This window comes from Neophocaena asiaeorientalis, unplaced genomic scaffold (assembly GCF_003031525.2).
Source record: "Neophocaena asiaeorientalis asiaeorientalis breed wild unplaced genomic scaffold, Neophocaena_asiaeorientalis_V1.1 scaffold147, whole genome shotgun sequence".
Classification (NCBI taxonomy): domain Eukaryota; kingdom Metazoa; phylum Chordata; class Mammalia; order Artiodactyla; family Phocoenidae; genus Neophocaena; species Neophocaena asiaeorientalis.
Genome location: NW_020173758.1, coordinates 6,070,787 through 6,094,916, shown reverse-complemented (window position 1 = coordinate 6,094,916; position 24,130 = coordinate 6,070,787). Strand labels below are relative to the sequence as shown.

Genomic DNA, 24,130 nt, shown 5'->3' with positions numbered 1-24,130 from the left:
TTCATGCCTTATGTGTTATAGAAATTAACTTATAAAATTTACTCCCTGAAAATACAAATAGCAAGCAATACTATCATCATCATATTTAAAACAAATTGAACTCAACTGTCCAAGGCCACAGAAATCACTGACAAGAATTGCGATTATGTACGTGGAGTAGTTATTTTCATTACACCTTTTTATACAGACTAATTCTGCACTTTCTGAATGTTTTATAATATCATCTTCTGGATCTGTATCTTGTACTGTTTTTTTTGTTTGTTTGGGTTTTTTTTGAATTTTATTTTATTTATTTTTTTATATATCAGGTTCTTATTAGTTAACAATTTTATACATATTAGTGTATATATGTCAATCCCAATTTTGTACTACGTTTAAATCATTACCAGATTAAGTCCAAGACAGAACTAAGTCTGAATGAATTCCTCACTATATTACAATATGGCATATTTAGCTGTTACATAAAACTAGTTTCATTTGAGTCACAACCTCAACTGCCTACAGGGACCAGGAAGTAATCTAAATGTGGAACAGGCTAGGTGTAAGACTATAATAGAGAGTAATGAAAAGAATTCTGTTCTAAAGGCAATTTTTTTTTTAATACTATAAGCCAAACAAAAACATACCTGGGGCTGATTTGGCCAAATTTACTAGGGTTGAAAATTTGCAATTCTCTTTGTTTAGCTTTCACAACATATTCAACAGATTCAAAATCAATATCTACCAAATACCCACTAGAAAGAAGATACATATAATGAGACAATGCTTATTAAACGTTATTGTTGACACAGCAAGTACATGTGTACAAAGTTGTCTCATTAAATTTTACATGAGATTCTAGTAGTGATTAGAATCATACACAAATTACAGCTCAAATCTACATCCATAACTTAATATACTATATCAAAAATAAAAACACACTTCAGGTGAAAAGAATATTTTATTTCAATACTTTAATACTGCAATCAGCTATCATACATATTCACCAACTCTTAAATTTCGCTGTCCCTATCTATCTCAGAAGACAGTCAAAGTGAGATTAATAGGACGAAGCCGTCTCAGCAAATCTAGAACTTTCTGTATTTCATCTCCAAATTTAAGTCAGGTCCTATAATAAGTTACTGCTTATTCATTGTTCTATATAATATTTATGAAATGATTAGTGCAATATATCATTGAGGTATCATTTAAGAGGCAAATACCCTATAGATTTGGATTTGTCATCCCGATTCCTTGGCACTCAATAATGTAAGTATCTTTAGAAACATCTTCTTCATCTTCTGATTTCTTCACAGTAAATTTAGCCTGAAACCAGAAGAGCATTTAGTATATAAATAATATGAAAAGCGATAGAGGGACGAGCCCACAACTCCAGCTTAAACAGGCAGTAGTTAATACCAAACTCATTTTATTGAAGCTAGAGATACAAAGATCAAATGACTCATGAGAAATTCAATGGCCTATATATAAAATATTCTGTTCCAGAAGGATGGTCCTTGTTCAGAGGTATACATACCTGTGGAGTTCTGTCAGAATATACAGCCTGGGCCCTACTCCATACCCACTGAATCAGAACCTCCCAGGAGTACAGCTTAAGCAAATATAAAATTTTAAATCTCAACTGTTAATAATAATGCATCTCTACTACCTACTTCCTAAAATTTTTCTAAAACATGGCACTGAAGCATTTATACTTCTTTTATCTTGTCAAGTATAAAAAATACCCTTTAATTCCCTCAAATTTTCTTGGTAATTCCCTTAATATACTATTTAAAATACCTAGTTCAGAGTAGAAAGGTAGAGGGAGGTAACAATTAACATCTTCATTCATCTTTATTGGGCTTAACGTATTTTTCACTTAACTAATTCAAGTTTGGCTTTGAAACATTTGACCTCTATCATTATATTGTGGAAACATGATTTTTTAAAAAGCAAATGTATTCATTCTAAGAAAACTGAATTAAAATCAAAACAACTGAGTAGGCTGACTGAATTTGTGACAAAGGGATTTCAAGTATGCCTAAAACCTTTTGATTCTCTGAAATACAATTTGAAAACCACTACTCCGAGGCCCTGTTGAACTGTAACATTTACAAATTATTCCAGTTTCAGTATTATGTGGCAGTGCGCTGACACACTGGACACTGAAAATTACTGTTGAATGAATAAACACTGAATCTGAATTCTGAGCTAGACAAACAATTTATATAGTATATATATTTTTCTCAAATTATAAGCACTATATAAATATGAAACATGGGTAACAATTATGGAAATCATTTCTAGCCTATATATAAACCTACTGAAAACTACAAAAATTTACAGCTGGAAGGAGCCATAGGGACTACAGCACACTCTCTGACCTTACTGATGAATTATCTGCACTGAGACACAGAATGATGAAGCACCTTTGCCCCAAATCACTGAGTTAAAACACAACAAAGCTGAACAAGAAACCAGAGCTAAAAATTCCAGTTCACGGCACTTTCCACTGTGTATTCACTTCAAATAACATGTGAGTGTCTACTATGAGCAAAGTACTATAGAAAGAATGAATACAGGGCTTCCATGGTGGCACAGTGGTTAAGAATCTGCCTGCCAATGTAGGGGACACAGGTTCAATCCCTGGTCCGAGAAGATCCCACATGACGTGGAGCAACTAAGCCCATGTGCCACAACTACTGAGCCTGTGCTCTAGAGCTCACAAGCCACAACTACTGAGCCTGCATGCTACAACTACCGAAGCCCACACGCCTAGAGCTCATGCTCCTCAACAAGAGAAGCCACCGCAATGAGAAGCCCGTGTACCACAATGAAGAGTAGCCCCGCTCGCCCCAACTAGAAAAAGCCCACGTGCAGCAACGAAGACCCAATGCAGCAAAAAATAAATTAATTAAATAAATTTATTAAAAAAAAAAGAAAAGAATGAATACAGCCTTGTCTCTGCTATCAAGAAGATCACAGTCTACGTGGGGAGACAAATAGTAGTTACAAAATACAGCGTAAGTAGAATAATAAAAAATACAATTAACTATCTTTTGACATCAAATATAATTTGCCTTTGCCTCCTATCAAGCCTTTTCCCACAATTTAACCAAAATCTACCTATCCTTTCTAATAACAACAAAAAAAGTACATATTATTATTATAAAAGTACATACAAATGTTAGGAGTAGGGCAACCGTGGCTTTGAGCTTGGTACACCTCTGTAATGTTTAATTTCTTAATACTACTGTACATTATTTTTATAACTTTTTTAAATGCTTAAGGTCAGCACCTTCCTTCATAAAATTCTGAGTTATAAATTTCATAGTATTTTATAAAATTACATTATAAAGACTATGGCAAAATGGAAATATGCCACACATTACTGAAAAAAGCAAGAAATGAAGCTGTATGCATTAACTGCAAACAAATGCAAAGAGAAACAATTTTAAGAGAGGAGGAGAATACCTAAACGTCAAGAGTGGTTTTACTGGCAAGGGGGAGTTAGGGACAGCTTTTTTCCTCTATTTTCTAAATTCTAAATCTAGGGAATTCCCTGGTGGTCCAGCGGTTAAGACTCAGTGCTTTCACTGAGAGGGCCCGGGTTCAATCCCTAGTCGGGGAACTAAGATCCCACAAGCCATGCAGTACAGCCAAATTAAAAAAAAAAAAAAATTATAAATCTACTTTTCTGAAGCTGAAAGGACTGGTAAGTGTTAGAAGTCCAGCAAATACTCTAGTCTACCCCAATAAAATCACAAGAAAATAAAATAAAACATTTAAAATTTTTATATAAATAATTTAAGTTTATAGCCCACTGCAAACCCCTTGTGATTTGATTTTATAGTTCCCATTAAAACATCTTCACTTACTGGAAGGCAGTACCTACCACACATGAGCTTAGATGTATGCTCTCCCAGTGTGCTCAAAGCTCAGTCCTGCCACTAAGAAACTATCTTGAGCAATTAATTCCTCTGCCTCACTAGACTCATAAGTAAAATGGGATTAATAATAAATAGCCACCTAAAATGGTCATGCAGAGTGAGACAACTCAGCTTCACTGCTGAGTGAGCTCAGTGTCTGCCACATAGGAAGTGTTCACCGAATGACAGCAATTACAATTACTATTAAGTTTTCTGTTGATTAAAATGTGACTCCAAATTGGCCAAAGTGAAAATCAATTACTCTTTCTGATAGAACACTCACCTTTGCTAGTTGTTCAGCAAAATGTATAGCCGTTTGGGTATGGAGTGTAACTGGTCCTGTTTTTATTCTGGAAATTCCACTGGCTAATGCCATGAAAATGATCAGCTGTTAAAAAAAGAACAAGAAGAAAACTCTCACACATTTACTAATATTTGGGGTTAAAATTCTACTGCTTTCCATATGAAAATACTATTGATACTAGAAATCAACATAGCTAAAAAAGAATTTCTATTTCTTTAGGTTTCCAAAAGTCTTAAGATGATACAAAACCTGTGTTACCAAAAGTCTGTGGTGTAGCACAGAAATGCTTAGTAGCAGACCTCAATATAGATTTTTTAAATTAATGTTTAAGAATATAGAGTTGAAAGTTAATAAATTTAATCAGACCAACTATCTTTGCAAGCTATTATACATAATATGAAAGTTTCTTCCATACTCTAGAATTACAACATTTTAACACATAAATAAATACACTAATACAGAATTACTGGAGTACAGACTAGTAAGAAGGAAGAGACTAGAAATAAGGAAAACTGTCTTAAGAAACTGGTCAAGAAATCTTGAGTAATACATTTCTAAACACAGACATCTGATTTGCTACTAAGGAGAAAAAACTATGGTAGAAAGGAAAATCTATCAAGACAGTGCACCATAAAAAGACTGTATTTGGAAATATTCACTAGCACTTCTCAATGTGAGTAGATATATTAAGTTTGAGAGGTGTATGACACATCCAAGCAGAGATGTTGACAGGCATAAGAAATATTATGAGCATGCAGTTAAGGAGAAAGGTCTGGGCTAGTGATATAAATTTAGGAGCTGTCAGCATACAGATGGTACTAAAGCCATGAGACTGTACAAAATAACTGAGGGACTGAATACAGATAAACAAAAGAGCCTAAGCCAAGGGCTCTCCAAAACTTACAAGTTGAGAAGAGGCAAACAACAATAACAAACTTGCAAAGAGACTAGAATGTAAGGTTAGCGACATACAAAGATAATAACAGTATTTCAGAAAGCAAGCGAACAAAGTATTTCAAGAAGGAAGGAGTGCTCGATTGTGCCAAATGCCGTAGCCAGGTCAAGTAAGATGAGAACTGAAATTTATGGTATATAAATTCCAGAAAAATACCTAAAAAATGGATTGAACTAGGACATACCAATCAGTGTCTGAAAGTCAATTGACTAAAATTTATATTCAATCTAATTGCCCAATATTTGAATCTAATAGGCCTGATGGTTTTTATCCTAAAAGTGTCATTACCTGGTCTTGCAGATACTCATCCACAGCACCGCCATGTCTAAGATTTGCTAACAGCATTTCAGCAGCTTCAATTCCAACCTTGTCTGCATTAACACCTACAACAGGCACAATGTAAAAAAAACTAAATTAATTACTAAGAGGCAAAAAGTTTAATATATCCCAGTTAGCACTGTTGTAATATCTTTTAGGCCTCTGAACTCACCCAATGCAACCTTTAGGATAAAATCTTCATGTATATTTAATCTTCTGAGAGCTTAGCATATGCAAATACTTTATTAAATGCACAAGTAGAAGAACACACAGGCTGCTTTGGCCCTGTTTAAGAAGTACTAATTATAGGGGAACTTCCCTGGAGGTCCAGTGGTTAAGCCTCCGTGCTTCCACTGCAGGGGGCACGGGTTCTACCCCTGGTCAGAGAAGTAAGATCCCGAATGCCACACGGCGCGGCCAAAGAAAAAAAAAAAGAAGTACTAATTATAAAACCAATTTACAACTAAGTTATGACCCTATAACACTACACTTTGATTTCAAAATTTTAAATTTGCAATTCATATATGCTACAATTAGTCGGCAGCTGATTCCATTAGAATTAAAGGATTTTTTTTTAAAGTCAGATCATTTTCATCTAAGGAAGAACAGATAAAAATTCTCAGATCAAATATCATAACGTTTTATTCCTTTAAGATTTGAACTATTTATTTATTTATTTATTTACTGTGCCATGCAGCTTACAGCAACTTAGTTCCCCGACCAGGGATTAAACCTGTCCCCTGGCAGTGAGGGCACGGAGTCCTAACCACTGGACCACTAGGGAACTTGCCGGTATCACCTAACTTTGAAAGTAAGTCAGAAAATTTATTCCCATGTTCTACTTCCTACTTTTCTACACATACCACAAGTATTTGGTACAATGCTGAATACAAAATAAGTCCATCAGAAGTAGTGGAATGTCAAATGATTCTCTTTATTTACTTTAAACTAAATGAACCCTTGGCTTCAAATGAAAATGTCCTTTGAAAAATGAGAATGTAGTTATTTTTATTTTATTTTATATTTGGAAATTCATTTGACTATATGTATGTCTTGATAAAATTTACCAGAATAGGGGAAATCAAATTTTAACCATTTTTTCCCTTACAGCAATTATTATAATAATATAACAAATTAAACTATCTTCACAACATCAATCAGGCAAGTATTTACATAACTGAATGAAGTGGTTTGGAATATGTATGAATCTTGACTTCTTGGGTAAACCACTTTGCCTTTTCCATTTCTTCTTCCAGATGGAGATGGAGATGATAATTCCTAAGTTGCAAACTTGCTAAAATTAGAGATAATATTTATAAAGCTTCTATTACCAAGACTGGTTTATAATAAGCTATTAATAAAAATAGTTAATATTGAGTACCTACTATGTGTGTACCATACTAAGTGATAGAAACTGGTTCCTCTGCTAAGGAGACATCAGAAAATACTCATATATAAGAGTATTTGAGGATAAGTGCTAAGCTCTATGGTATAAACTATATATCCAATGCGATTTCAGAAAAGGAAATTATAGGTTCTAGAATAACTTGAGAAGGTTTCATGGAACATGAAGGACTTAGGTGAGACCTTGAAGAATGGCTAAAATTTGCATGGAGGATGTGAAGGAGAAGGAAGGAATTCCTGGCTTTGTATCAATAGTATCAGAGAGCAGTAGACACACTAAGGTTTCTCAAGGTTTCTCTGTGTAGGGGCAAAGTATTTCTCAGAGCCATTCACATTCCTTCCTACCCAGCCACCTTGAGAGCAAATAATGGTATGAATGGATCTAACATAATTACCACCTATTACTAGCGGTCTGTGGCAACTGAACAAAATGAAGTAATTATGAGAATTTTTCTTATTAGTATTATGTTCTAAACAAAAGAGCAAAATCCTAGTTTCTTCTGAAAACTTAAGGCTTTTCTGACAAATACTCTTCTGATATTCTAGAGGTTTCTTAAAATGGTCTCAATTTTGATGGCTTATAACAAATTAAAATGAATATTCAATGATTTGGGGGTTCTTCTAGCTTATTAAAAGGACAAAACTATAAAGTTATCAGGCTGAACAGAGAAAGCTAAAGGACTGATTATAGCATCAGAGAGATGCCATGAATTACCACATATACTGAAGGAGGAAAAAAAGTGCTTACTACAAGCTAGGCAGTTTCCATACATAAGAAATAGGATTGATAAACCAGAGTCATAATTCATCTTAGCAAATTGATTTGTCCCATAGTAAAGAACACTAACTGAAAGATGAGAAATCAACGAATACACAGATATTCAACTATGTAAAGACAAATACATTCTGTACATATAGCAATCATATAAAGTTGGAAGGGATTCTTATACATAGATAATGGTCCAATCTCATTTTTCAGATAAGGAAAGCCCAGTCACCATGTAAGATAATGACAGACATAGGACCAAAACTTAGGTCTTCTTGCTCTCAGTTTAGTGCTCTCTGTTATAATACACTGCCTCCATCTAAAACTGCAAGATTCCCTCAAAAAAAAAAAAAAAAAAAAACCCACAAACAAACCTCACCTTTGCAACAGGATTAAAGAATGTTATAACTGGAAGGATTTCAGAGATTCTTCAGGCTAACTCTCTCACTCAATAGATAAGGAAACTAAGGCCAAAATAGTTTTAGTAACTGAGACAATGACAAAAACATGACTAGTTACAACCTACTGCTTCTAATACATATGGTGGTGTGCACAACCAGCCAATGTTCTTCTGACAATAACGCTTAAACATTAGGATTCAGAGTCTAGTAATTTTCTAGTTAATTTAAATCAGAAATAAAAAGGGGATCTGGATATTGGGATCCATGACATTCTCTGAGATGCTTAATATATAGACTACCTAGACTAAGAGAGAAGACCCCAAGGTGTTTGCAATTGCTAATGACATCTCCTTTGACTTATGTGTCTGACAGGAAACAAGGGCAGGCACCAGAAGGAGTCAGGCAACCTCAGTAAGTGTTGCTGAGCTATCCTCTATTCCCTCCTACCACTATAAGTCTAAAAATAAGTACTGTGCATTCTACATGAGTGTTGTCCAAAGACAACTCCAAAGTAAAAACTCTCATATGACAAAGAGAAAAAAAATGTTTATGGAATATTAGGAAAGAAACGTTTTCAGGGCTGGCAGTAAAGTTAATTCCAAGTACTGCTCATAACAGAGTAACGGTCCCTTTATGATGTCAATACAACATATCCAAAACTATCTTCTACCCTGGCAAACTAACTCTACCTCCCATATTCACAAGTTTTAAGTATTTCCAGTTACCCAAGTTAGAAATCTAGAAGGTCATTACACTGCATCCCTCACCCCCCATTTCCGCTAATCACCAAATTGTCTATTCACCCTCCTAAATACCCTTATATCAGTACTCATCTCTCTAGACTCAGTCCCTGCATTTCCTTGGTGTAGGTCCTCACCATTTCTGACCTGAATTGCTGTTAACAGAGTCTTGTCTTCCTGCCTCCACTATGGTTTTCCTCTAATCCTCTACACAGCTATCAGACTAAATTCCAAAGACCTGGAATTACATTCCTCCTTAAAATCTTTATGTTTTCAGGATGAAATCCAAACTCCTTTATAAGGCCTATAAAGCCCTTCAAATATCTGTTGACCTCTCTAACCTCATTCTCTGCATTGACCCAGATCCTGTACTCATCACATATGGTTCTAGTTGCCCAAACACAGAACTACACTTTTATGTCAGCACTTTCCTTTGTCCTTCTTCCTTAGCTCTCACTTTTCTATCTGGCTAACTTCTACTTATCTACAGAACCCACTGGAGGATCACTGAATGTCACAAGACAGATTTGGGGTCAATCAGCCCCCAAAGAATAAGCTGTTCTTCTCCTGTGTTCCTATGGTGCCCTGGGGATAAAACAATCACAGCATTGGTCTGTCTCCTCTGCCAGACTAAGCCAGGAGGCAGAAATTGTGACTCTTACTTCTGAATCCTTCATACATAGTACCTGGCACATCTTGGTACCCAACGATAATACAAACAAACTAAACTCACATTCCACCCAATGCCTGCCAAGCACTTACTACTTGTAACATAGGGTCCTAGTCTCTGCTTTATATTTTGCATTATCTTTGCCCTCTCAAGGCTTAAAGATATTGCATGTAGCGGCTCACTGATCCATGCTGATTCCTCACTGCACCTAACAAGTAATGAGTATACACTAAATATATGTTTTTGATCACTATTTCTCAAATTTTATAATACCTTAGAGAGCTTGTTCAAACAGATTCCTGGACCCCACTCTCAAAGATTCTGATCTGATACATGAGGTGGGCCCCAAAATTGGTATTTCCAGCAAACTCTCAGATGATACCCATATGCTACCTGTCTGCCAACCACACATTGAACAGCACGGTTTTAAACAGAATTCATTTATGTCCAGTCAACCGAAGGTGTTGATTTTACCTATTCTATTACACTGGTTAGATTTGACACCCAACTGTATCTAGATCAACCAACTGAGCAGACTAAAATTACTTGAAGTTTTTGTATTCAGCAGTAATAATGTGGTTAAATGGCACAGCGAGGGTAAGCATCTTTTAAAGATGCTACAAAGTAGGAATAAAGCAATCAACTGCCACACAGTGAAAAGTTCAATTAGAAGTTGCCTCAATGGCAAAAGTAACTTTAAATACTAACCAACAGATGCATACATGCATCTACTCTCCCAAATATACCAAATACTACAGAAATTTCCCTTTTACAAAAACATTCCGTATTTTGAAATCAACACTGTAATAACTGATGCAGGGAAGAACCATCAACAGATACTAAAACCACTGGATGAATGTTGTATTGAGACAGGATGATCAGATGGTGTCAACGTATTATCCCAGAGTATTTATTAATTATAATGGGAAAAGGGGGAATTCCCTGGTGGTCCAGTGGTTAGGACTCCATGCTTCTACTGCAAGGGACACGGGTTCAATCCCTGGTCGAGGAACTAAGATCCCACATGCTGCAAAGCATGGTAGAGACAGGCAGGCAGACAGACAGATAGGTAGGTAGATAAATAAATAAATAAGGAACCTTTATAGCAGACATACCTGGAGAACACCACCTTAACTAAGTGATCAGTGAGCTGTACTGATAAAGGGCATACTGACTTTACATGCACCCTGATGTGATACAATAGAATGTACACAAAGTCACCTGTGCAATATTCTCACTAAAAATGTTTAACCTGAATAAATCTAATCATGAGATAATCAGACAAATTCAAATTATGGAAAATCCTATGAGAAAATGGCCTGGACTTTTCAAAACGTAAATATCATGAAAGGAAAAAAAAGGTGAAGAGACTATTCTGTGGTTAAAAAAAAAAAAAACTAAACAGACATGACAAACAAATGCTGTGTGTGCTCAAAAACAAACAAACAAGCAAACAAAAAACCCCATACTGCTCTAAAGAATATTTTGGAGGTATCTGGTTATGTCTGAATGTAACAGGGAACTTCCCTGGCAGTCCAGTGGTTAAGACTTCACCTTCCAATGCAGGGGGTGCGGGATCAATCCCTGGTCAGGGAGCTAAGATCCCACATGCCTCACTGCCAAAAAGCCAAAAAATAAAAACAGATGCAATATTGTAACAAATTCAATAGAGACTTTAAAAATGGTCCACATCAAAAAAAAAAATCTTAAAAAAAAATACATACATAATAGATTCCTTGGGTATAAAAATGGTAATGTGATTATGCAGATATTATTCTTTGGATGGACACGCTGCAGTATTCAGGGGTGAGACTTGGTACCTGCAACTTGCATAGAGATGGTTCAGAAACACACACAACACGTAGCTAAACGTTCATAACCAGTGAATCTAGTGTATGGATATTCACTAATCATTCAACTTCTCTATAAGTTTGAAAATTTTAAAAGCATAAAGTTGGGGGAAAGACTGAAAATTTAATTGACTCTAAAACAGAATCAGTTAACCATATCCTTTCAAACTTGTTATCCATCATTCTACAACATCCTAATCCTGACAGATAATTAAAGAATTGTACAGTAGCACTGAGAACAGTGGACCCCCTTCATTTAGCTATACCTCGTTTACCAAGCGATGATCCAGCGAACAAACAGCCAGTGGATGTCTCAGCAATAATGCTATATAGGGAAAAAAAAGTATTACTATCTATGCTATAAATATTCCAAAATTACATGCAAATACAACACAGGAGAACAGTGACTATTAAATAAGCAGAATTAGATCTGGCTAGTATATTACAAAAGTGAAAGTCTTCATACAGGGAGCAGCATGATTAGCATTCTCCATCTTCATCAGGGTATGAGTATCTTTCAGCACTTTGGACAAGAAGTCACACTAGATTCTAATCCACTCATAGGTAAGGAATGGCCCTCCCAGAAGTCTTGTCATCAGCACTAAGGGGTACCATTTCAAAGGCATACTGCACTCATTATCTTAAATGAAAAGGTCTTTCTACAGAGATGTCTGGTTTTGTTTTATGGTTTTTAGATAGTATTATCATACAAAGAAAATGCATTTACTTTAAACCCTTTAATAGAAAATCTGAAAAAGAAAGCTTAAATTTAAATATCCACAAAAGATACCTTTATTCTTCAAAAATATTAATTAAAGCATTTTTATAACACATAAATCAATAACTACTAAATGGATTAATATACTATATTTCTTTTTTAAATAGATCTTTGCCATATCTAATATTTACTTGTAAACTGATTTCACATTTGAGATATAGAAAAGCAACTGGAAATATTTCTCTTAGGATCATCTTCAAAGGCTAACTTCTTTTTTTTTTTTTTTTGCGGTACGCGGGCCTCTCACTGTTGTGGCCTCTCCTGTTGCGGAGCACAGGCTCCAGATGCGCAGGTTCAGCGGCCATGGCTCATGGGCTTAGCCGCTCCGTGGCATGTGGGATCTTCCCGGACGGGGGCACGAACCCATGTCCCCTGCATCGGCAGGCAGACTCAACCACTGCGCCACCAGGGAAGCCCAAAGGCTAACTTCTGATTAGCTTAAACATTTAAGTTTGCTAGATAAACAAAAAGGCTCTTATAATGTAATAAAAGGTAAACCATCCTCAGAAAAGAAATTCAGAATAAAATAATCATCATAATTCATCATGCTGTTGTTTTAGGTAGGAATGCCCTTAAAAATATATCTTCTTAAAACTACAAATTTAAACAAACAAAAAAAATGACAAATCTTTAATTAAAATAGAATAATTATTTCATAGCTCTCTCAACCAACATCTAGGAAAAAGTATATTGTCTCACATTATTCCATTTCCATTGCCAAAAGCTTGGTCTTTAGTTTCCTGAACAGGCTGGATGTTAACATACAGATCCCTAATCTCCTTTCTGATGCATCTTACGGCTGCCGCTGCCATATCTTTTGCTACCTATTTTGGCAAGACAAAAAAATAGAATAAGATAAATTAATGATTATTTTGACAATTGCTTTCAAGCTTTCAAAGACATATAATTAATAACTTTTACATGCATCTTATAAAAACACAATTTTCAACAGTAGAGAACACAGAATTTTAAGAAAAATTTTTAATGAAAAGATTTATTTAAAAATTAAGTTCAATAATTTCAAAATTTAGATGATATAATACTTATCAAGACATGCATACACTTCTAAGATCATCTAGACAACTTTATTTTTTATTACTTTATTTTATTTTTTTTTTTATTTTATTGGAGTATAGTTGATTTACAATGTTGTGTTAGTTTCAGGTATACAGTAAAGTGAATTAGATAGCTTACTTTAAATGGCAAAACACCAGCAACAAAAGCTCTTCCATATATCTTAGTCACAGAGCCACGGTCAGTTAAATTTATTGGGTTCAACTGTTTAACTGGCGACATTCGGATAATCACTTCACCACCTCCTTTTGGGTAGTAGCCCCTATGAAAAGTATCATGAATACTTACATAAACTGATTGCACGACAAAAATAAAGCTCAATATTTACAATAAAATAACATGTGAGTGATATCCAACTATATAATTCATGTTTGAAACTTCCAAATAATGTTTTAGATCTGTGTTGTCCAATATGGTAGACTCAAGCTACATGTGAATAAATGAATATTAATTAATTAATTAATCTATTTATTTATTTATTTAGGACACACAGCTTGCAGGATCTTAGTTCCCCAACCAGGGATTGAACCCACACCCTCATCAGTGAAAGTGCAGAGTCCTAACCACTCGACCACCTGGGAATTCTCTATTTAAATTTAAATTTAATAAAATTTAAAACTTAACTCCCCAATCCTACTAGCCACATTTCAAGTGCTCAATAGTCATATGTATCAAGTGACTACCATCCTGGACAGATAAGGAACATTTCCCTCAGTACAGAAAGTTCTATTCAACAGTGCTGTTTTAGACTTAAGCTACTTAATGGTAGGAGCCTGGTCTATTTTGTTCCTGCTATATTCCAGTGCCTAAAACAATGTCTGGCACATAGTAGGTGCTCAATAAATATATGATGAATACTTAGTAGCTGAACGACTAATAAAATTTCAACTCAAATATTTAGTGTCACTTATTCTATAAGAGATGCTGAGAACACACAGATGAGAATGACGATGCTCTTATCCACAAAGAACTCCCCATCTGGCAAGATGGGGCTCCACATATAATCTACTAGGACACAAGCCAGGCTGTAAGGAGGACTACAAGAGAGATGTAAATAGGAACTCCAACTGAGGCACAGTCACTGACAATTCACATAAGAAATTACAAGTTTCACTTTCAGAAAATGTAGGATTTCCAATTTTTAGGAGAGCAGGGGAAGAAAAACATGCACAAAGATATGGAAGTCTGAAGGTACAAAGTATGTTTAGGGAATGGCAGCAATCATGTAGTTAGAATATATGGAGGGGAGGGAGGATAAAGCTAGAAAAGTAAATTGGAATAAGATTGCAAATCACTTAAATGCCACAACAAGAAATATGGCCTTTTTACTACGTGGCCTTACAGAGGGAAGGGAAGCCTTACAGAGAAATAACCTGAATGCCCAACATGTCTCTTAGAAAAATAATTCTGGTTGCTCTATGGAAGAGAATCCCATTTATGACCCTGCAGTGCCCATTCCAGTTGTCTGCACACAGTGAGCATTCTGTCTGTGGTGAGCATGGATAATTCCAGATATGAAGGTGCCTCAGTGTAGCAATTCCCTTTCAAGTCCCCATGCCTCTGCTGCTTACGGTTTTTAAGCCACGAAGTACTATTATTTCCTATAAGATATGTATTAAGTGGGTTACGGAATGACAGTTCTCTAAGATCTAATTTTTCCACTACTTTTAGCACAGGTAGTGGGTCAAAGGGTTAAGAAATAAGTAACTTACCTCATTTTAATGTCACAATTAAATGTGAAACCAAATTTTTCAACAATTGGCTTGAAAACCTGAAAAAATCAGTTTACTGTTACTTTAATCACCAATATTCATTGTCAGCAAGTATATTTAGTAAACAAAAGTGCTCTGCACTGAAGTAGTAAAGAAGCACCATGGATAAACAGTGATATAAAAATGTGTAGGCAAAAAAAAAAAAAATGTGTAGGCTAGTTCTATTTTTCAAATAAAATAACTGACGTAGCTAAAATCAAAAGTTTAACATTTAATTAATCAGAGCTGTGCAAGTCTATCTAATGAAAAAAAAAAATCAGAACACAGGAAACTTGATCCTAGCAGTTTTTAACTCCAGAGGCCAGCATTTCCTAACCTTCTCAATATAGTATACCGTAAGAAATCAGGGGGTGTTGAATAGCATTCCATTCTGCGTTCTCAGTTATTTTTTATATAGTTGAAATCTCACCGCATACACAACATTTTATCCATCTTTCCCCATTTAACATTATAAACAAAAGCATTTTCCCAACATTATAAAATTCCACCTAAAAAATATTTGAACGACTTCATGGCATTCTAGCATAATTTACCTAACCATTGTCCAAGTTTTCATTATTACATAATTATGTATATTATATAACAATAATTATAGTATATAATGCTCTGCTCCAATACCTTTAACATTATCTTTTGCTGCATTTCGCAATATTTAATTAGGGTCATTTCCTTGAAGTGGTATTACTAGGTGAAGAGAGATTAACTTTAACTTTCATTATATCAAACTGAATTTTAAAAGACTGTGCCACCTATTAAAATGGCAAAAAAAATTTTAACTGAAACCTGAGACTATCAAGCGCTGGGGAGGATGAAGAAGAGCTGAAACTCTCCTACAGCGCTGGTGAAAATGCGAAACAATGCAGCCACGTTGCATGCCAAAACAATTTGGCAGTTTCTCAATAAAGTTAGACATAAACTTACGATTACAACTGAGCAACCCCTCTGTAGGTATTTACCCAAGACAAATAAAAACTTATGTTCAGACAGAAAAACCTGTATGTGTTTATAGTGGCTTTACTCATACTTGCCAAAAACTGGAAACAGTCCAAATGTCCTTCAACTGATGAATGGATAAACTGGTACTGATAAACAAACATCCATATAATAGAACACTACTTAGCTTTTATTGCTGATACAAGCAACATGGATGACTCTCAGATGTATTTTTTTTTAGTTTATTTATTTTTTGGCTGTGTTGGGTCTTCGTTTCTGTGCGACAGCCTTCTCTAGTTGCGGCAAGCGGGGGCCACTCTTCATCGCGGTGCGCGGGCCTGTCACTGTCACGGCCTCTTTTGTTGCAGAGCACAGGCTCCAGACACGCAGGCTCAGTAGTTGTGGCTCACAGGCCTAGCTGCTCCGTGGCATGTGGGATCTTCCCAGACCAGGGCTCGAACCCGTGTCCCCTGCATTGGCAGGCAGACTCTCAACCACTGCGCCACCAGGGAAACCCTCAGATGTATTTTTTAAAATTTATTTTATTACAGTATAGTTGATTTACAATGTTGTGTTAATTTCTAGTATACAGCAAAATGATGCAGTTATGGGACTTCCCTGGTGGCGCAGTAGTCTGGGAAGATCCCACATGCCGCGGAGCAACAAAGCCCACGCACCACAACTACTGCGCCTGTGCTCTAGAGCCCGCGAGCCACAACTACTGAGCCCACGTGCCACAACTACTGAAGCCCACAGGCCTAGAGCCTGTGCTCCACTACGAGAGAAGCCACCGTAATGAGAAGCCTGCACACCACAACAAAAAGTAGCCCCGGCTCACCACAACTAGAAAAAGCCTGCGTGTAGCAACAAAGACCCAAGGAGGCAAGAATAAAATAAATAAATAAATTTATTTATTTATTTATTTTAAAAAATGGTTCAGTTATACATATATATGCATTCTTTTTCATATTCTTTTCCATTATGGTCTATCACAGTAGGACCTTGTTGTTTATTCATTCTATTATATAATAGTTTGCAACTGCTAATTCCAAACTACCAATCCATCCCTCCCCCGTCCTACTCCCCCTAATCAGATGTATTTTAAGGGAAAAAAACAAGACTCAACAGGCTATATACAGTATTATTCTTTTATATGACATTCTGAAAAAAAGGCAGAACTATTAGAGAAAACAGATAACTGATTGCCAGGGGTGGAGGGGTGGGATTGACTACAAAGAGGGATAATGGAATTTTCTACAGTAATTCTCTATCTTGATTGTGGTGGCTGGTTCACAATCATACATTAGAAATCACAGAACTGTATACTACAAAGGGTGAATTTTAGTATAAATAACCACACCTCAATAAACCTGGAGAAAAAAAGATGATACCACTTTTCTCTCCCACTAGTTGTATAAGCATGCCAATACTGAATTTTATCATTCTAAAAATTTATAGTCAAATTATGGTATTTAATTATTTTTTAAAATTTTATTTTATTGTGGTAAGAATATTTAACATGAGATTTATTTTAAGAGTACAACACAATATTGTTGACTATAGTTACAATGTGTACAACAGATCTCTAGAGCTCATTTATCTTACTGTATTGAAAAGTTATGTCCAATGAATATGAACTCCCCAATTTCCCCCTTCCCCTAACTAGCATTCCATTCTTTGATTCCATGAATTTGACTACTTTAGATATCTTATATAAGTGGAATCATGCCAGTACTGTCTTTATGTGACTGGCTCATTTCACTTAGCACAATGTCCTCAAAGTTCAACTGTGTTGTCACATATTCTAGAATTACTTTTATTTTTTTTAAGGCTAAATAGTAATCCACTGTATGTATATACCACATTTTCTTTATCCTTTCATCCATCAATGGACATTTAGGTTGTTTCCACATGTTGGCTATTACGAATAGTGTTGCAATGAACATGGGAATGCTAATTTCTCTTGGAGATTCTGATTTCAACTCTTTAGGATAATACCGAGAAGTGGGATTGCTGGATTATATCGTAGTTGTATTTTTAATTTTTTTGAGGAAACTCCATACTGTTTTCCATAGTTGTTGCACCGTTTTGCATTCCCATCAACAGTGTGCAAGCGTTCCAATTTCTCCACATCCTCGCCAATCCTGTCAAACATAGTATTTAATTCTTACTTTGAGTTTTTCTTCCAAATCATAATCCCTGTATTCAGAAACTAACAGACTTATATGATAAGTAATATAATACACATACAAGTAATATAGTGTATACAATAACTGAGGCTTTTTAAAGAATTCACTATGAGCACAGTTCTAAGATACAACACACAATCTAAAATAATTATCCTCTCCCACAACAGAACGAGACACCATTAAGAAATTAAACAGCTATGTACACAAAAACACTCAGGATATATTTAAATAGAGAATGGAGATTCAGAAGACTATGTGAGATCATCTTAGTTTATCAGTAGCAACAAAAGCCCTTACCATGGCTGTGTAATCAATCTGTGGTGCCATTTCAGCATTAGTTCCACCTTTCAAACGAAGTTCTGATGGACAAGCAGCAAAGAGAGCACAGGGCATTGAGACCTGCATCAAGAGGCATACACTCCTAAGGAGAAGGCAGAACAGGCTTAGCTGCATTTTCTTTTTAAAGTCTCAAGAGAGAGACATAACTACGTATCACCATTAGCTGAAGCACAGACAACCGAGAAGGCAGGTACACGCCCTCAAGTTTAAAGTTAAAAAACACTCCAGTGACTGAATGATAACATCCGATTAGTATTTCGCAGTAGGAGGAACTGGCCTTAAATGATAAGCAAATCTGGGTTTGAATCCAATACTAAATACATTAGCTGTGTGATCTTAGGTTAAGTCCTAACACTTTTCTTTATCTTACAACGAAGTAAAAAAAAAAAAATTAATTAAAGCATCTTTACAACGTTTTTATAAAAGGATTCTTAAAAGTAACAGTTTATGAAAATGCATTCAAAACCATCAAGGTCTAGAAATATTCTAATGATTGTATCTGAGTCTCCACCATGCACAAGGCACCGTTCCAGATATTAAGATACAGTTCCTCTTTGTTATAAAGCACAAACTAACACACCATTGTAAAGCAATTATACCCCAATAAAGATGTTAAAAAAAAAAAAAAAAAAAAGATACAGTTCCTACCATGTTGGCATCTGTGGTATGATAATGTTTTACAAAGACTGATAGCCAAATATTTTACATGGAAAAAACTGTTAAGGAGATAATCCTTACCATAACTCACCTCTGCTTGGTCTTTACAGTCAAATAATGTGAGAAATCACAAGAAATAATTATAGAATATGTAGCATTTTATAAAATGAAACGGTCAGATTTTCTAAATGAGCTGTTATCTCTTCTCCAAAGTCAAGGGAAAACAATCATATTAATACATAGACTGTAGTTTGAAAAGGAGCACAACATAGCCTCTACATACCAAAAGATAGCCTTTACTTAACTTTCTTATAGCAATGATGCAGGTGTACTGAGTCAGACAGTCTCTATCACTGATAATGCATTTCAGTAATTCAGTAAATATTTATTGACTGTATAATGTGTTAGGCATTATAAGAGAAAATGCATGCAATATAATCCCTGTTCTCAGGAATTGAGCCTAGGAGCAAGTGAAAAAAACGTGGAAATGTTCAGTTTACTATAAACCATAGGTTTACAACTACTGAACTTCTGTTTATTCCCTGAGAAACCCAACACAGCTAAAGTGTCTCTCTTTCATTCAATAAAATCAGATTCTAAGAAGACTAAAGAAAACCTTAATATTAGAAGAGTAAGGAAGTGCGAAGACAAAGGTAGACATGAGCAAACACATGGTACTGTAAACACAGTTAGGGATGAAAATGTTAGAATTCAAATAAATAAGATGTGTTTTCTGACTAGGAACAAGCTTGTTTGAGTCTACTGAATGGAGCTGGATTATGAACCTTAAACTCACTGCCCATACGTTCTAGTGGATTAGAAGCCAGAAGGCCTAGATTCTAATTCTAGCTCTGACCCTTACTCTATGACCTCTGGTTAATCACTTAACACCAGAGGGTCTTCACTCTCTCATTCACAAAGTGGAGGAAGGGTTGGAACACATGGTTTCTATCTTCTCTCCTGTAGCTTCAAAATTCTATGATTCTGTGTTAATTTTTAGATAGCTGATTAACTATAACTCTTTCCCCCCTTTTGTACTAGAGAATGCCCAAAATAATAAGCTGACTATAAAGATATCTCAAAATGTTTTAATCCCCTTAAGAAAGTTCTCATTTGGCAAACTTCACTTTAGGCCTAGCAGCAAGCCCCTTTTAGCAGAAGTCTATTCACATCATAATTCAAATCTCAATCATCACTAAACATTTTAAGCTAAAACAAAAATCATAATTTTTTGAAACAGTCATTTCTGAAACAAACTGGCATTGGGTTTACAGTACTATTTCTTACTTTACCAGATTTCCTAGTAAATGGATAGGATGTTGATAAAGGATGCTGCTTACAATAACAATCAGCCAATAACACAGGAAACACAAAAATTGCTCTCCATGTTTTATCAATAAAAGGAGGGATTCTTGGAAAGGGATAAAGGCTCAATTTAATTGTTAAATATCCAGTTTTCAATGGGGAGAAAAAGCCAAGATCATATATAAAACTTTCTAAATAGGGCTGTATAAGTATCTATTAAAAGATAACAAAAATACCTAGACTAAAAGTAGAAGATGGCTCATAATTTGCTGTAAGCCAAGAACTAAATATGCTACACCACAAAGACTACTATCACTATAGAGCATGAAACTACAGTTGTTTTCAGATATTCATTTTCTAAGTAATAAAACTAAAGAAACAAATACGCTATACTACACATGTGAGAAAATTCTAGATAGGTATAGCAACAGCTACAATTAGGAAGCAATTAGGTATCTGAGACTTTACACAGTCTCTAACCCTAAAAGGTAAGTGTTTTATCTCCATTTTAAAAGTGAGGAAACTAAAGCTTCAAAGAGGTTAAGCAACTTGTCCAGTAAGTGGTAGTACCTGCATGTGCATCCAGGTCTAATTCCAAAACCCATATTTAAATGGAATGCAAGTGACACATACCCTGCTGTCTTGGTATCTGCTGTGTGGACTCCACCTTTGATCTTCTCTGGCGTAAACATTATTTCTGTTGAGCCGATTTCTGCCCCCTCCAGTTGCCCATCACAGAAATCTCGAATCATTTCCAGTCCAGATAAATGCTGAGGCCTTCAGGTCATAATACTGCATCAAAACGTGTGCATTCAGACTGCCTATATCCCCACTTTTTATGACACATTTACAAAACTTCAATGGCAAGAAAACAGCAAGCTCTAACCATAGTAAGTGCCAGAGCTTCCTTTTGGCTTTTTATGCACGTAGACTACCTGCTGGTAGGCATTATTTTAAGGGTTCCTTCCAGACCAGTTATTTTAACTATAAACATATATGCTGATAATATTGTTGCAAATTGTAAGTATGCAAAAGAGGAAAACTAATAAAACTAAGTGCCACCAGTCTCACTTGCATTTCACTGAATAATCTATGATACCTGCATGGGCTGAACTCTGTTCCTCTAAAATTCATATGTTGAAGTACCTCACAATGTGACTGTATTTAGAAATAAGGCCTCTGAAGAGATGATTAAATTAAAAAAGGCAGTCAGGAGTGAGCTGTAACCCACTCTCACTGGTGTCCTTACAAAAAGAGAAGATTAGGACATACCAGGGGTGCATGCACAGAGGGATGAGCATGGGAAGAGGGGGCAAGAGGGTGGTCACCTCCAAGCCAAGGAGAGAGGCCTGAAACAGAATCTTCCCTTATGGCCCTCAGAGGAAACCAACCCTACCAGCACCTCGATTTTGGACTTCCAGCCTCTAGAATTGTGCAAAAATAAATTTCTGTTGTTTAGGCCACCTAGTCTGTGGTATTTTGTTATGGCAGCCCTAGCAAACTGATAAAATACCTCACACAGCCTTAATGAATTAATTTCCCTATTGGTGAAATGGGTTACTGCAAACTACTGCTGTGATAGAGAATTACTATTCACACGTATCAGTAATTGCCTTTTAATAATTTCAACATGGAGTGTGGATAAAAGACTAAGAGTTAGTTGATCCATTAGAATGAAATATATAAAAAGTACAAGGAATCAGTCTGTCTTCCCCCTGGGTCCTCTTCTAACAGGTGCATATACCTGACACTTAAAAAACAGTGGCATGCCTAGCTTCCCAGACAGAAGAAACAAAGTCAACTGTCAACATTTTCCCCTCTCCTACAACTGATAATCCTGGTCATATCCACAGCTTCCTAGAGGTCTGAATGAAAGCTGGAATGACACATCTCAGGGTCCTCATGAGACTAAAACGTGCGGCAGCAGAAAATGCACTGGTTAAAAAGTGGGGTTTCCTCCGGCCCTAGAGGCTGTTCTGCCCTGATCTACCTTGCCCGCTGCTACGAGCTCTCCGGGTACTTGGAATGCCCGATGAGGCAGGAAAACCGTTTAAAAGATAACTCATTAGGAAACGAGACAACTCTAGACAAATAGAGAAAACATGGGCCTATTTTCTGAACTTGCCCCTTGAAACTTTCAAGGGCGCACAAGCCCGGCTACGCCTAACCGCCCAGCCCGGAACACCGTCCCGCCGCCCCTGAGGCCCGGCTGCAGAGTCCTCAACCCTGGGGCCGGCGGATCTTCCCAGCATCACCGCCGGGCTCCAGATTCCCAGCCCCAAGACCCGCCCCCCATCCCCCAATGGCCTGTCCCCCGCCCCGAGCCCCCAGCCCGCTCTCCAACCTCCAGTCCCGCCGCCTGGCTCCCCGACTTACCTGAGGCCCGGCGTGCTGCGGCCTGCTCGGATCTTCTGCACCCGCAAGGGGAGGCCCAGGAGACAGCTCAGAGCCGTAGACACCCTCAAGATCTGCCCGCCCTGGTGCGGAGAGAAGAGAGAGGACATCAGCTGGGCAAGCTCTGTGCCGGAGCCCGGACGGCAGCCGCAACCCGCCAGGCCTCGGGCTCGGTACTCACCCCTTCCATGATGCTGCCGTCCACCTCGACCCGCGGGCCCGCCATGGGGGTCGTCCTGGGGCCTGGCCAACCGCGACTCAGCCTCGGCCCGAGCGGGAGGAAGAGGAGACGCAGGGCCCTGCCTCGCAGCTCCGGAGGCGTTGTCCTCGCTCGGGGTCGCTGGGCTCCGCGTAAAGGCGGAGGACGCGCCGGCTCCGGGAACGCCCCACCCAAACCAAGCCGCTCTGCGTGCAGAAGCCGGGTTCGCCAGGCCCACAGCCAGGGCGCATGCGCGCCGCGCGGCGCTTAAAGAGGCGGGACCCATAAAATTCCGGCAAATGGGAAGCTGTCCAGCAGGAGGGATGGTGGCAGGGGAGGTTCCCTGGAGCGTGGAAGGAAATGTGTCCCTGGAAGACTTGCCCCCTGAACACAGCAAAACGCGCAGATTGCCGAAAGCCTACCTTTCAACTCTAGTCGGATCTCCAGTTGTCTCGCAGGCTTGTGCAAGCATCTGTGTTTATCTCTGTTTTCTCGGGGGTCCTGCCGTACCCAGAACTGGAGACTCTCAGAGCTGAAGATGTAGGAAAGGTCCCTGCAATGCACCGACCACTTTCTCTCTGGTCGGGTTTGCCTTCTCTGCAGCCTGTCCCTTGAAATGTGTCCCTGGTGCATTGATGATACCCATGAGCCTCTCGTTCTTCGTGTGTGTGTGTGTGTGTGTGTGTGTGTGTGTGTGTGTGTGTGTGTAGAGTATTATCTCTTTTTCTTCTGCTAGACACCATTTATTTGGGGATGAGTAGAAAAGGACAGAATCAGAATCAGTAATATAATGCTCAAAAAAGCCAAAGTTATGCCACCTTGTCCGAGAATGAGTGCAAGTTCATGACTGCAATGAACAGTGCCACTAACGTAATTCACTTCAGAGGAGGGCAGGAACGACAACCCGCTTCTTGATTCCGCTTGTGGTTCAGTTCCTACATTAACTGAGTACCAAATCATATGCAAGCCTCTAGGTAAGCAAAGAAGAGTAAGGTATTTTCTGCCTCGAAGTTATTGGAAGTATATGGTAGAGACTGAGAAGTGATAAATTATAATGTCATTCTTCTTAATGATAATAATGTACTGTACTTATCTTACAGTTAAGTAAAGAGGGAGCACCAATTAGAATATGATAAATCATAAAAAAATAGTCAACATTTATTGAGCACTTAGC

The 24,130-nt window shown here is 37.2% G+C and overlaps 1 protein-coding gene across 2 annotated transcripts; it reads right to left on the bottom strand.

The window, feature by feature from the left end:
• Nucleotides 1-921: 921 nt before the first annotated feature.
• On the bottom strand, nucleotides 922-23,190 carry RTCA (RNA 3'-terminal phosphate cyclase). 2 transcript variants are annotated; one of them, XM_024751273.1, is made up of 11 exons: nucleotides 22,939-23,190; nucleotides 22,740-22,840; nucleotides 20,997-21,140; nucleotides 18,360-18,483; nucleotides 14,881-14,939; nucleotides 13,289-13,430; nucleotides 12,794-12,918; nucleotides 11,583-11,641; nucleotides 5,456-5,550; nucleotides 4,192-4,296; nucleotides 922-1,305 (listed from the first exon to the last, which is right to left on the bottom strand). In XM_024751273.1, exons 1-11 carry the CDS (start codon nucleotides 22,981-22,983, stop codon nucleotides 1,204-1,206), a joined length of 1,101 nt encoding a protein of 366 aa, XP_024607041.1. In that variant the 5' UTR covers nucleotides 22,984-23,190; the 3' UTR covers nucleotides 922-1,203. The 2 variants fall into 2 exon arrangements, with proteins under 2 accessions (XP_024607041.1, XP_024607042.1); XM_024751274.1 differs by having other exon boundaries at nucleotides 20,997-21,155; nucleotides 22,939-23,173.
• Between the last annotated feature and the right edge of the window lie 940 nt (nucleotides 23,191-24,130).

What these genes read in the sequence shown, in the direction of transcription:
- RTCA (XM_024751273.1), bottom strand. Translation starts at nt 22,983, where the DNA reads ATGGCGGGCCCGCGGGTCGAGGTGGACGGCAGCATCATGGAAGGG. An exon ending in ACGGCAGCATCATGGAAGGG is followed by an intron (nt 22,841 to 22,938) that starts GTGAGTACCGAG and finishes TCTCCGCACCAG; the next exon opens with GGCGGGCAGATCTTGAGGGT. An exon ending in GGCAATGGAAATGGAATAAT is followed by an intron (nt 11,642 to 12,793) that starts GTGAGACAATAT and finishes TTCCCTATATAG; the next exon opens with CATTATTGCTGAGACATCCA.